Source organism: Megalobrama amblycephala, linkage group LG12 (assembly GCF_018812025.1).
Source record: "Megalobrama amblycephala isolate DHTTF-2021 linkage group LG12, ASM1881202v1, whole genome shotgun sequence".
NCBI lineage: Eukaryota > Metazoa > Chordata > Actinopteri > Cypriniformes > Xenocyprididae > Megalobrama > Megalobrama amblycephala.
In genome coordinates, this window is record NC_063055.1 from 14,602,619 (window position 1) to 14,617,117 (window position 14,499).

At 36.0% G+C, this 14,499-nt stretch overlaps 2 protein-coding genes across 3 annotated transcripts in view; both read right to left on the reverse strand.

The window, feature by feature from the left end:
- Positions 1-10,046, reverse strand: part of LOC125279389 (nephrocystin-4-like) — a 192,306-nt gene extending 182,260 nt beyond the window's left edge. The window contains 2 exon segments of the mRNA XM_048209024.1: positions 8,540-8,686; positions 9,444-10,046. Of these exon segments, the coding sequence (XP_048064981.1) occupies positions 8,540-8,686; positions 9,444-9,578 (282 nt within the window). The 5' untranslated portion in view covers positions 9,579-10,046.
- A 1,235-nt stretch (positions 10,047-11,281) lies between these two features.
- LOC125279549 (tumor necrosis factor receptor superfamily member 14-like) lies at positions 11,282-14,372 on the reverse strand. Of its 2 annotated transcripts, XM_048209344.1 has the most exons (7): positions 14,216-14,361; positions 13,169-13,233; positions 12,571-12,891; positions 12,320-12,445; positions 11,927-12,082; positions 11,687-11,774; positions 11,282-11,613 (listed from the first exon to the last, which is right to left on the reverse strand). In XM_048209344.1, exons 3-7 carry the CDS (start codon positions 12,752-12,754, stop codon positions 11,439-11,441), a joined length of 729 nt encoding a protein of 242 aa, XP_048065301.1. In that variant the 5' UTR covers positions 12,755-12,891; positions 13,169-13,233; positions 14,216-14,361; the 3' UTR covers positions 11,282-11,438. The 2 variants fall into 2 exon arrangements, with proteins under 2 accessions (XP_048065301.1, XP_048065300.1); XM_048209343.1 differs by lacking the exon at positions 13,169-13,233 and having other exon boundaries at positions 14,216-14,372.
- Between the last annotated feature and the right edge of the window lie 127 nt (positions 14,373-14,499).

Below are 14,499 nucleotides of genomic sequence, written 5' to 3' on the forward strand. Positions count from 1 at the left end.
TGTTTGTGCAGTTTTGTTATATTTTTATAGTGGTGTTGTGAAACAATGGAATAGAGTCACTGAGTGAGATCAGATGGTCTTCAGATGGTCATTAGAGATGTCTTCGAGTTTGACGAAGGTCGTCAAAAATGAAAAGAGAGGTTACGAGAGCAGAGAGTGTGAGAGGGAGAGAGAGAGAGAGAGAGAGAGAGAGAGAGAAAGAGAGAGAGAAACCAGCCAACAATTACTCAGTTGTTCGAAAAGAATGGTATATGTTTATTCACGGAGCTTCCTTTGCTGTAATGTTAGCTCTCTAGTGTCTAATTTATTATTAAAAGTCACTGTTGCAGTGTATTGCATATTGCACTTTGTTCATGTTTAATATAATGTATGTTTAACCATTGTTTAAGAATGTTGCATTTTCTATGAATATCTGATTACTGTATTTGTCTATTACATTTACATTTGAATAATAAATCATCTGTTAGCTACAGCCATGGTAGGTCTCTGACTAAATACTGATACCTAGTGGTCAAAAACAATAGCAAAAGTAATAGGTCAGTATTAGTAAATGTAGACAAAGATTTTGGTTGGCTTGTATGTTTGGCACAGAATGGGTGCGGTAGGGGGCCCAACCTCATTTTCTTTCATAGGGCCCAAAATTGCTAGCGGCGCCCCTGATCATCTCATACCAAATGGCTGATAGTGGTTCCTAATTGAAAATTCACAATAAATAAAGCTTAATCCAACAAATAGCTTCCTTTTCACTTAGATCAACACAGGCATTCAAATGTTTGTCCCTCAAGCTGAAGGTCACTGATCAAATAAGATCTATCGATTCCTTCGTCTCCACACAAACATAGGTTTTGTCATAACACCCCTCCATTAGAGTCAGGCCAGAGGGAGAGCCCCGCTTTAATTCTATCTTCATTCCTCTATAATCACTCCCCGTTTGGAGTCTTTTTCTGCGGCGCATATTAAAACAGATCCATCATGTCTGACAGACCTTATGTGATCTCACGGTCCCTCTTCTGTGCTGCTGCTGCTCCTGGGGTTTCACAGAAGAGCAGTCGTTTTATTCGGCTTCAACGCTGACAACGGTGGAAATTAGCACATCACAATTCCATAAACAAGAACCTCTCGCTCTGTGTTAGACGGCAGAAAATGAATTAGCCAGGCTAATTAGTGAGTAACACTGGGGTACAAGCAGGATCAAAAATTTAACTCTCACCAAGCATTTGGCTTTGGGAAGTAAATAATGAAGATTGTTAGTTATTTTATGGGTTGTAGTTCCTCAGGTATCTACACACAACAGAGGAACTACAACATAATAAATGGTTCAAGCCAAATTATAATAATCATCATCATCTGTGCTTTGCTTATAGTTATGCACATGATTCAAAACCAAAGACATACAGTTTACTAAAGAAAACATTTGTCATGTCTTTTGCATCTTCTAATAACATTTACAACATCAGTTTATCTAGATCTAAAAAGAAAAAAAAATCTCCCCAGAACTTGGCACACAACAGTTTGGGGCCAAAAGTCTTTACTGCTTACCAAGGCTGCATTTATTTGATTATTTGATCAAAAATACAGTAAAAAATGCAAGACTGTGAAATATTATTACAATTTATGCTGAGGTAAAGCATTAAGGCAGAGCAGAATTTTCAGTAGCCATTACTCCAGTCTTCAGTGTCACATGATCCTTCAGAAATTATTCTAATATGCGGATTTTGTGCTCCACTTGAGTAACACTTCTTATTATTATCAATGTTGAAAACAGGTGTACTGCTTAATATAAGGATTAAAGGGTTAGTTCACCCAAAAATGACAATTCTGTCATTAAAGCTGCAGTCCACCATTTTTCCTCTTTGTCGCCATCTCTGTTTGAAACCTGCAATTGCAGTCATATGCGGAATAGTTTTCTGTACGTGCGTTGTGCCTGGGCACAGCTCATCAGCGCGGATGAATTTAATGTTCGCTGTCAATCACCGCACCGGTGGATACTGTACTTCAGAATCACAGATTCTACGTCTTGAAAGTATGACCAATATGAGAATTTTCACTGGAAAATATCATCTGAACAAGTAAGTAACATTTCTGCCACTTTTGTTCTGACCAACTGAGGAAAAAAGTATTAGGTCTACAATAAATCGCGCTGCTAATGATGATTAAATCTAACAATCGCTTAGCTCAGATCACATCAAACCGTGCAAATTATTATTACTGTTATATTTTGTTCTCAAATTGTTAATGATAACAACATCAGCATTGCGTGAGTATGTGTATTTAGTGTATATTAGCGTTACCTGTAGATTTCAATTTCTGTAGCCACTCCGCAGTCCAAAGTCTTTTGCTCTTTGACTACGGGTGAATCTTCAGTTGTCACTGATGATTGTCATTTGGATCTTTCTGGATTACAATCCGCCATCAAAATGATAAGTTTAATTATTCCAGCTGCTGTGAGAAAAGGCTATAAATGTGCCGCTACCAGCAGCATCCTCACGTGATAAAACCGACTAGCCTGGACGGGACTCCTTCCTTTCTGTTTATGGATGTGACGTAATGACGCACAGACCCACGGAAATCCACCAGGTCGCTCTTATTATAAAACATTATTACAAGCTTACCGTTGAGAATCGAGCTAAGATAATGAGATAGTTTTGAACACTGGCTGGTTACTTGCCCAAAAATGGATTTTGGATCATTTTGAACCAAAAAAAAGTTACGGACTGCAGCTTTAATTACTCACCCTCATGTTGTTCCACACACATAAGACCTTTGTTCATCTTCCAGGAACACTAATTAAGATATTTTTTGATAAAATCCGATGGCTCAGTAAGGCCTGCATCGCCAGCAAAAACACTTCCTTTTACAATGCCCAGAAAGCTACTAAAAACATATTTAAAACAGTTCATGTGATTCAACTACAGTGGTTCAACCTTAATATTATAAAGGGACTAGAAAACATTTTGTGTGGCAAAAATAACAAAATAGCGACTTTATTCAACAATATCTAGTGATGGGTGATTTCAAAACACTGCTTCATGAAGCTTTGAAGCTTAACGAATCATTTATTTCGAATCAGTGGTTCGGAGTGTGTATTAAACTGCCAGAGTCACGTGAACTATTTAAATTTCAAAACACTTATGACGTAACGAAGCCTCGTTTACTGAAATCATGGGATTTTGGTGCTCTGAACATCGGAGAATCGCGAACTCTGAAAATCGCCCATCACTAGATATTGTGGAATAAAGTCTCTATTATTTTATTTTTGCTACACAAAAAGTGTTCTCGTTGCGTTATAATATTACGGTTGAACCACTGTATTCACATGAATTGTTTTAAATATGTTTTTATTAGCTTTATGGGCATTGGAAAAAAGGAAGTGTTTTTGCTGGCGATGGAGGCCTCACCGAGTCATCGGATTTGATCAAAAAATATCTTAATTTGTGTTCCGAAGATGAAAGAAGGTCTTACGGGTGTGGAACGACATGACAGTGAGTAATTAATGACAGAATTTTAGTTTTTGGGTGAACTAACTCTTTAAAGTTGGCATGAAATCAAAATTGCCCCTATTTACTTTATTAGTTTATATTACTAGTCTTGTGGTGAACAATTAATCCGTGCAGGTTAATACACAGGAAAAAAAATTGTTTGTCAATCTTTAATCAAAATCTGAAAAGTTACTTCTGGTCTGGAATGGCGTTCCTTCTCTGATGATGTCAGTTTGACGGCTTGGGTTGAAAACGCTTAAACCACTCCCCTCCAACCGTTAGTCTGCTATGAACAAGAGATTGAGAGGAGGAGCGCTAAAGTAAATCCCTGCCCTCTGTTCAATATTCAGTTTCACTTGGAAATATGTCAAAACACTGGAGAAAAGTCGTTTGCGCCTTCTGGTTAATGGGGACTTTAAAGACTTTTCTCCACCCCCCCACCAAAAAAAAAACAAAACATACTGACCCTAACCTTTTGATTGGTAGTTTATGTTGAATATCCTATGCAATAAGCCAAAACCTAACTTGCCATTTGTCCTCTGCAAGGGAAAAAGGGGGCAAAAACTAAATAATAGCCACTGTCAAAATAAAAAAAAAAAATTATAGGGTTCCCACAGTCATGGAAAACCTGGGGGAACCAATTTTAAATTGTGTTTCGCGTTCTGTAAAAGGCATGGTAATTAATAAAATGTTAGAAGTCACAGAAAAATTATTGACATTTCTATAATGATTAAATTTTTTCTTGTTATGCTCTAAAATATTGCATTTAATATTTCATATTGGGCAATAAAGTGTTTTGTATAGAATAAAATGTTCTTACAAGCAATAGAAACGTTTGAATTGTTAGCAAATTCTTTTAGTCGGTTCTGTTCAATGTATCGGTCAAACCAGTTCACAATATGAAGCCTGCTGCATGAAGTTAGTCTGAGTTTCAGAGTAGGTTTAGATTTGACAAAACCACACAAATTCAACCCGGTTTAGATGAACTGGCTCACAAATCTCAGTATAAATGTTCTGTCAACTCAGGTTTAATCCAGAGTTTGTGACTCTGACGCACTTGCACCTGAAAGTGTGACCTATGCAGCAAACAGCCAATCACACAGAAGATGGAGAGCATCAGCATATGATTCACTTCTCATGAGAGAGCTGGCACAATTCACTTCTCTGCTGAAGATTAAGAGATTGTGATGGAAAAATACCATGAATTTAAATGCATTTACAAGTCAGGAATAAACACTGCTGCAGTGAAAGTTTGAGAAGGCAGCTAAAAGAAAATATCCGACAATATCAATGCAAGTGAATCAACTGAATTAAAATAACTTATATAAGTTCACAAAGAGCTCAAAAGAATACACGTATAAGCTTAATCAGTTTAAAAGCTTTAAATATGGAAGTTTATATTTATGTGTATATTTAATATATGGAGATTATATATATATATATATATATATATATATATATATATATATATATATATATATATATATATATATATATATATATAAAAACATATACATTTTACAATTAAAATGTGATGTTTAATATTAATTGTCAATTTATATAATCAATATATGAATATATTATATGAATTATACATAATTTATAATTCATGTAATATAAATAATTATCACTAGAAACCACTTTAATTTGGAGTGAGATACAGAGGAGTGGCTTTATTGCATCAGACATGTCACTTTGCTCAAAGATGATTGGTTCAGTTTGGGTTTGCAATCTCTAACCCATAACAAAACCCGCTCCGGAGCAGGTTAGCCATGTAGCTTAAAGGGTTAGTTCATTTATTACTCACCCTCAAGCTGTTCCACACCCCTAAGACCTTCAATAATCTTCGGACCAACACAAATTAAGATATTTTAGTTGAAATCCGATGGCTCCGTGAGGCCTTCATAGGGAGCAATGACGTTTCCTCTCTCAAGATCCATAAACGTACTAAAAACATATTTAAATCAGTTCATGTGAGTACAGTGGTTCAATATTAATATTATAAAGCGACGAGAATATTTTTGGTGTGCCAAAAAAAATAAAAATAACGACTTTTATAGTGATGGCCGATTTCAAAACAATGCTTCATGAAGCATCGGAGCATAAATGAATCAGTGTATCGAATCATGATTCAGATCGCGTGTCAAACTGCCAACGGCTGAAATCACGTGACTTTGGCGCTCCGAACAGCAGATTCGATACACTGATTCATTTGTGCTCTGAAGCTTCCTGAAGCATTGATTTTAAATCGGCCATCACTTTATAAGTCCTTATTTTGTTTTTTTGGTGGACCAAAAATATTCTCGTCACTTTATAATATTAATATTGAGCCACTGTACTCACATGAACGGATTTAATTATGTTTTAGTACTTTTATTGATCTTGAGAGAGGAAATTGCTCCCTATGTCTGCCTCACGGAGCCATCGGATTTCAACTAAAATATCTTAATTTGTGTTCCGAAGATTAACGAAGGTCTTACGGGTGTGGAGCGGCATGAGGGTAAGCAATGACAGAATTTTCATTTTGGGGTGAACTAACCCTTTAATTTACCATGGTGATGAACACCATTAAAAACCAATCCATCTTCTTGAGCTCGAAAAAACAGAGTTTGCACAAACTAATCCCAAACCTACCTGCGTAGCAACTGAAACCAGCTTCATGGAACGGGCTATGGTCTGAATGATTCATTAGCAAATTGGTCTGAATCAAAAAAAGATTTTTAAAATGCTTATCTAGTAATCACAAATGACTGGAAAATATCAAAAAGTGTGGGAACCCTGAATATATCCTTGTTAATAAAAATACTGCAGTTTTGCGGTGGCCAAATTCTCTCTATATCCTTGCCACAAACAGCTGTGCCAAAAACAGGGCAATGCAATCGTGAACCGGTGATTGCATAGGAAAAAAACCCAAATGGTTGACAGGAAGGCAAGAGGGAGACAATTTTCAAAACAATATGCAGAGCCACACAGCTGTTTGGGGAGAAATGGCAACATGTAATAAAACACAAAGGCACAGTGGGTAGCTGGAAATGGAGCACGCTGCAGACATTAACTATGCTCTCCACGGTCTGTGACTCAGAGTGGACATTTTCAAGAACTTTTATTTCCACTCTGTGGATCCAAGAGCCCATAATGGGAGATTTAAGTGAATTACAGTGGTGCCAGGCATGCAGACATAAGTGTGTGTGTGTGTGTGTGTGTGTGTGTGTGTGTCTTCTGGACAGCTGGACAGTAAATTCACAGCCTCAGATGGGCCTTTATTGTGCTTGCTGAGAGAGGCCAGAACACGTCTATCATCTCCAATAAACTCTGCTGGGTTCGGTTTGAGTGTGCTGTGTGCTGCCAGCACTGATATTTCAAACCTGAGAGTTTCAGCACAACATAGAAGTTGAGCTGTAACAAAGAGCCTGTCCTTAAATGTGATCCCAGGTTCGGTATAACTGCTATCATTGCTGCAAAAAAAAAAAAAAAAAAACACATTGCCTCAATGACATAACGGAAAGTCTGGGGGTGGGGAGGGGTTGTAAGTACACCTAAAGACTTTAGATAAAGACGGTACACTCATTACTATGAATAGGAGAAAGTGCAACGCACGATACGGCGGAATAAGTCCCACTTTCTTTCTTTTAAAAGAGCAATTCGACAATTTGTAAAGTCATTGCGTCGATGCAGCTGCCATTAGAAGCTCCAATTGCTATAGAAAGCCAGTGTTCTGAGACGAGTGCTTATAGGTCAATTCACTCTGCACCGACAGAGGCAGACCAACGGCAACAGTTACCAGATTACAGCACGTCACTTCTCAGACATTCTAAACCTGATTCAGCATATTCAATCGGCTCTAACAGACGCCAACAGACTCCGACAGAAGGTAACACACTGATCCGACAAAACCAGAAGAAGTGTCTGTTGCCATCTGTCGGTGAAGTGTGAATTGGCCTTATGACTGCATATGCGCATTGGCTGAAACCTGAAAAATGTGTTTTGTTTTGGGGGTTTTTATGTCATGATTTGAGCATTTAGAAACAAAATCTATTTATGAGACCATTGTTGTCAGAAAGATGGGGCCACAGAGTGAAATGACTTGTCTTAAAGGAACTTTGGTACATCTAACTCAATTAAACCCATTAAACCCATTTTATTCAGTGATGAGGATTTTTCAATGCAGGTTACATCGAAACCAGTAGGTGACAACAAGTGACTGTTAATAGGAGTGAATCATTCCCTCAAATAATTTGTTAAAAAACACTGATTCATTCAGGAACTAACTGTCTCTATTGCTGCGTCCCATTTCGGAGGCTGCGTCCTCCAGAGGTCGCATTTGTAGGCTGCATATGTCAAAGAGGATGTCTTATTTAAGAAAAGTAACCATAATAAAATTGACTGTTATTACTCGTGAGGTGTAAAATACTGTAATTTCTTTAAAAATAACAAATGCAACTTCCGGAGGACAAATCCTTCAAAATGAGACGCAGCTTATGGGTGAGTCACTGAATCATTTACTCAACTGATTTGATTGGAGAAGTCAAACCAGAGATATATATATATATATATATATATATATATATATACACACCAAAGACAATATATTTTTTCCAATATATAATACATGAATATATGTTTTTCACATTTTCTGAGGGAAAGGACAGGGCAAGTAAAAATCTAAACTGGTCCAACATGAAAAAAAAATCCTTTCTGTTGAGCCCTAGACTTACTGACCCCTGTTCCTGTAAATATTTCCTCTATAGAGTGAGACAACAAGATTGACACTGGGTAAAAGCTAGACAGGGGCCTAAGAGCAACTTCCTACTCAGCAAGCATACTGGAAACCATGTCTATTACAGCTTTATTGTACAGATGCACAGCTCAAGCTACTGTAATTCTGAAATTCATGTGTCCATTCTGAGCTGTCACTTTAAAGAGGTCACCTCTCTACATGGAATAGGGCAAGAAGATAAGACGACTTCAGAATAAATAGCACCCTTTGTCAAGCATGAAACAGTGTTGCATCATGAAATAACATTAAATATCATCATTCAGTGTGAAATGAGTCACCCTACCTCATTGAAAAGCACTCGACCGCTCTGACCTGACGTGCCACTGACAGAGTGAGAGCCGCTCTTCCATGTGCGGCCGAAGAAGTGCTGGTGACCCGAATCAAACAGGGTCACGCGCAGCTGATACTGGAGTGATGGTGGCGACTCTGACTGTTGTCATGCCAACCACAAGAAAAGGAAAAAAAAAAGTATTTGTAATTAAGAGCATATTTTCTTCAGTTTAACTGAAACATGTTTTTGTGTAGTTGACATGGCATTTCCAGTAGTGACTGTTTCCTGCAGTGTAACATGCTATAATTCATTTAAAACTGAACATTATAAAAAAAATTATATTATAGATAATACATATATTTATTATTAAGAAATTATAAATAAATATTTGTTTTATATATTATATATATATATATATATATATATATATATATATATATATATATATATAACAATTTATACTTACATTTTTCATTATATAAAATGGTAAATTTACATAAAACACTGAATAACAGGGTTTTGTTATGAACCGGGAATTATAAGTGGAAAATATCTGAAGTTTTTGTGGGCTTAAGGGGATAGTTCACCCAAAAATGAAAATCACTATACTATGGAAGTCAAAGGGGACCAGCAAGGGGTTTGGTTACCCATACACCATATACCCATATAAACTATCTTCCTTTATGTTCAACAGAAGAAAGAACTTCAGGCTGAGAACAACTTGAGGGTGAGTAAATATTGACAGAATTTTCATTGTATCCCTTCAAGAATACAATATTTAGAATAAATATAGAATATTTGTACTTAAAAATATATGGTGTTTAGAATGTGAAAAATATGAGAAATTGTGACAAGTAACATGATCTAACAATACATTTTAACTTTTACATAATCAGTATCTGAATTAATCATCCACCTGTTTTATGTGAAGTCCATCGATCTGTTTGAAGACCAGCTGTAGACCTTGAGAAGATACTGTCGCTTGTCTGGCGGTTTGACTGTGAGGTGGGATCACGCGGTTTCTCTCGAAAGCGTTTTTCCAGTCAGACATGTGTGAAGTTTCTTCACTACTATCAGTCTACCAGGGAATGTTAGAGGCTGTCGGTCACTAACGTTTATGTTCCCTGGCAAACATCCCTGAAAACGTCTAAAAGCTTCACAGGTTGTTAAATCATTCCCATAGTCGAAGTGAAGCGCTTGTTACTTAATTCAAATCAAATGCTGAATATTGACAAATGCGACGCTCAATCAAGCAGAGACACTTCTTGTAGCAGTTTGACTCATTCTCTTTCTTTTCTCCTGCTACCGCTTCAAACGCATGTAATTAGGCTAATTTCACAGAATAAGCTAGTTCTGACATTTTTTACACACGCTCTACACACTTGTTATTTTCATAATCATAATACATATAATAAAAATACTGGGCTTAGCTAGTTGTCAGGAAGAGATTCGAGAGATTCTCTCTGAAGTGGTTGCCATAGCGTCTGTCAGCCGTTGCCAGGGTGAATTAAAGAGCGGTTTGGCGCTTCTCTGCACGAGAGAAGTGCAAGGGCTGCAGCATATCACCACCGTGTGGCTCGGCGGTGAATCAAAGCTCTGACTCACATTTTACAAAGGGGAATTCTGAAGTCGTACTAATGTTTAAAAAAAGTACTGTGACCGGGAGGAGACATTTAATAGACACAAGGAGTGATCTTACACAGTAGTCAAGTCATCTTTATTTATATAGCGCTTTTTACAAAGCAGATTGTGTCAAAACAGCTTAACAATGATTACAGAAAAATAATTTTAGCTGCACAGCAGCTCTAGAAAGAAATGGTGTCATTGTTCAGCTTAAGTTCAGTATTGATTCATTCCATTGTAAAAATCATTAGTTATTAATTTAGTTAGGGATAGATGATAAACAAGGCATGTCCATAATGAACCGTAATACTGATGAACTCAGGCAATGACAATGAAAACCATGACAAAGAAACTAAACAAGGCGGTGAAATTAAACATGGCTGTGAAGCATAGTTAAATTAGATGTTACATTTTTTACACAGATGGCTTATATATAAACTTGTAAAATTGAAAAAAAAAAAAAAAGATATATTGTGTAATAGTATTACAATTTAAATAGCTGTTTTCTATATGAATATATTGTAAACTGTCATTTAATCCTGTGATCAAAGCTTAATTTTCAGCATCATTACTGATGATTTGCTGCTCAGGAGACATTTCTATTTATTATCAATGTTGAAAACAGATGTGCTACTTCATATTTTTGTGGAAACCAGGATACCATTCAAACATTTGTGGTAAGATTTTTAAAAAGAGAGAAATTAATACTTTTATTCATCAAGCATGCATTAAATTGATCAAAAGTGACAGTGAAGACATCTATAATGTTACAAAACATTTCTATTTAGTATATGCTATAATAAATGTACAAATTAAATGTAATCCTGAAAAATAAAATGTATTATGGTTTCCACAACAATTTTAAGCAACTGTTTCAACACTGATAATAATCAGAAATAAAGGATCATGTGACTGGAGTAATGATTCTGAAAATTCAGCTTTGACCACAGTAATAAATTACATTTTAAAATATATTCACAAAGAAAACAGCTATTTTAATTCCTAATAATATTTTGCAATATCACTGTTTTTACTGTATTTTTGAGGGAGGGTCTAGCTAGCCTCTGTTTTGTTTGACAACACTTCGAACGTCAACAGGAAGTTACTCCACCCAGGATCGCTTAGAGCACCTTTAAGTACTGAGTAATATGCTAGTAATTAACTACATGTACTTACTATGGTTAGGATTAGAGTTTGGTTTGGTTTAGGGTTAGTTGCATGTAATTATGCCTAATTTATAGTTTTTACTATAGTAAATAATGTGTTACCATTTCTTCTTCTGAATAGCCTAATCTTGAAATAATCTAATTTTGAAAACACATAGGCCTACTATAATTATTATTATTATTAAAGGAACTATAACACTAATAGCAATGGTTGCTAAATAAGCAGGGGGATTTCCACATTCACTGTCAGATGATGGTGTTCCTGGATTTGTTTCAGGAAGTCCCAATGCATCACATCTGTGAATGATATGCAGAATCAGACTTGTTGAAAATGACTAACAGCATATAAGCAGTTTAAGCAAGCTCTTACTTTGTGTGTGGTAAACAGGATGAAAAAGATCCGTTTGAATACGTGTCCCCTGTACATTCAGCACACACAGTATCTGTGGAGCCAGTCCCTGCAGAGACAGTAAACATAAAGTTGCTACCTTGTATTTGCTTAAAATCTTCCCTTGAGTAGTTTTCTCCCCATTTTGTGTTAAGCAGCAGATAACAATAAAGAGTGTTTCACACTTTGCTCATTTATATATCACAGGTTTTTATAATTTACCTGCTTGTTTGATATATTGTCCAGGGCTGCATTCAGAGTGTTTCACAGCGAATGTACAGCTGCCTTTATTTTTTTCAATACAGTAGAATCTCTCCAGCGGCCCACAAACAGTATCTGATGAACGACTGCATTCTTTATTCACTCTTAAACCTTGGTCTAGGATGGAAATGAGTCAGTAGAAACCATAATGCATTGAGTTACTTGTTTTTTAGCAGATACTTTTGCAGTTGCATTTGAAGCAACTAACTCTATATTATTTTCAGGGACATTTTCAATGGAGCAACGCACTAACTTGCAACTATTCAGATTCTAAGTCATTTGCATTAACAGACATGATTTTTCACCATCAATGTTACATTTTTAGATGAACAGATATAAATGGGAAAAACTCACTTGCATCACATAGAATACAGGGAAAACATTTCATGAGGCCGTTTGGTTCATCAGAAAAAGTTAATGGAGGGCATGGAGCACAAGTTGTGCTGATGTGATCTGTGCAGTGGCGAAGAACATGGTTTCCTGATAGGAAGCAAAAAAAATAAATAAAATACTGTGATTTCTAGCTGAACATTTTTTTTTTATTATTAAAAATAAAGTTGTTAAATATATGCTAAATGCTATATAACTATAGCATGCAGTCTTACCAGGGGCACACATGGGGCAGCACTGCTCATCTATCTCATATTCAGCATGAGCACATCGACAAAAACAAAGTTCATAGTTAAGAGAAATTATAATTGTAAGAATAGTACTCCTTAAAGTGAACATGGTCAAAGTGTAGATCCAAGTCTGTTCAGTTAATGTGTACATTGAGCAAACATGTCTCATGTCATTGTTTTGAGCACAATCTTCAGACGCTTCCAATGCTGTGTTAGTTGCATGGTCTGATATGTGCCATAAACACAAGGCAACTGTAGTTCAAGACTCTTCAAGACTCAGACCCTGCACAGGTTGTATTTCCACAGCTTCTCGAAGACATATGTAAAACAAACAGAAGCAGAAAAAAGGATTAGCTTATTGTAAACCTACTGTATACATTTGAGTGTTTCTTCAATAAGGGCTCATATATATTTAGGAAATGAACGTTTCTGTAACGAAGCTGGACTCAGGAAGGGATCCATATGCAAAGCTTTATTAAAAGTGAGTGTGGTCATACAGGCAGGGTCAAACAGGAACAGTAAGAGACAGGCAGAGTCGTGGTCAAGATACAGGCAAAGATCAGGACAGGCAGATATCACTCACAGGTCGGGAAACAATATACAGTCCAAAGGCAGGCAGCAGGGAATCATAAATGGTACGCAGACAGGCTAGATAACAGGCAGACAAGATGATAACGCTCAGTAATGTACACAGGGTGAAACAAGACTTCACAATGAGGTGGTGTGTGAGTGAGTCTTAAATAGTACAGATAATAGGCTACAGGTGTATGTGGCAAATGATGATTGGTGTGGAGTGTGCATGTGACAGGCAGGGAGGATTATGGGAAGTGTAGTCCAGGAACTGACAGGAATCATGACAGTTTCACACTCTGATAAGTTTACTTATTTTACTTACATTTCCACCACAGTGTCATTTACACCAAATATATAAAATATATATTGAGTTTTATAGCATATAGAAAAGATGGTTGTGAAAATCATATTTTAAACATTTTGTGGAATAAAATGGATGACTATTTGTTTTGTATCCAAAATGTAAAAGTTTTTTTAAAATGTTTTTTTTTTTTTTTTTCACACAATAAATACTGAAATGGAATAAATAAGCATGTAATTATTCATATTTTATTACAATATATTTTTATAAAAGTCTAAATCTAGGGCAAGAAAACAAACTTTTAACATAAAAGGCAAGAAAAACTTTAATCTGTTAAATGTAATACAAATCAGCCCCTTGGACATATAGTGTTTTATGAATTTAGTGTTTTCACATTGTTTTCATAGAACTTATGAAGCATCACAGTCGGTAAAATATATCCTGATCATGTAAAATGTTTGAACAAATGAAAACAAGCCAAGCAAAAACTTGTGAGAGGAGGAAATACTTTCACTTTAACGGTCGAAATGTGAAGGAAATAAAGAAATAACACTTATCACAGTTTGGATATATAAAATAACAGCGATTTGACCAGAAAATGAAGGCAGTTATTTAACCTTTATATCGATATATGTCAAAATCCGGACAATTTTCGTAATAATGTAGCCTAGCTGCTACAGGTCACGCGTTTTCCTTAATAATAGCTACTAATAATTACTAATAAAATACTAATAATACTGAAACGACACGTCTTACCAGCGGATAAGCGTACTTCTTTTTCTTTCATTTTTCACGAACATTGTTGGTCGTCTCAAGCTTACTAATCTTTCAGTTTTGCATCCTGTTCTGCAATCAGATGGAATTTGAAACTTACGAAACCTGCTTTGCATGAATAGTTCAACTCGCTTGTTGTATTCCTCATTTGTAATTCGCTTTGCATAAAAGCGTCTGCCAAATCAATAAATGTAAATGTAAATGTTATACAGGCTAAATTCTATTTCCTACTTTAATCTACAATAAAAGTAAAGGAGAGAATAATT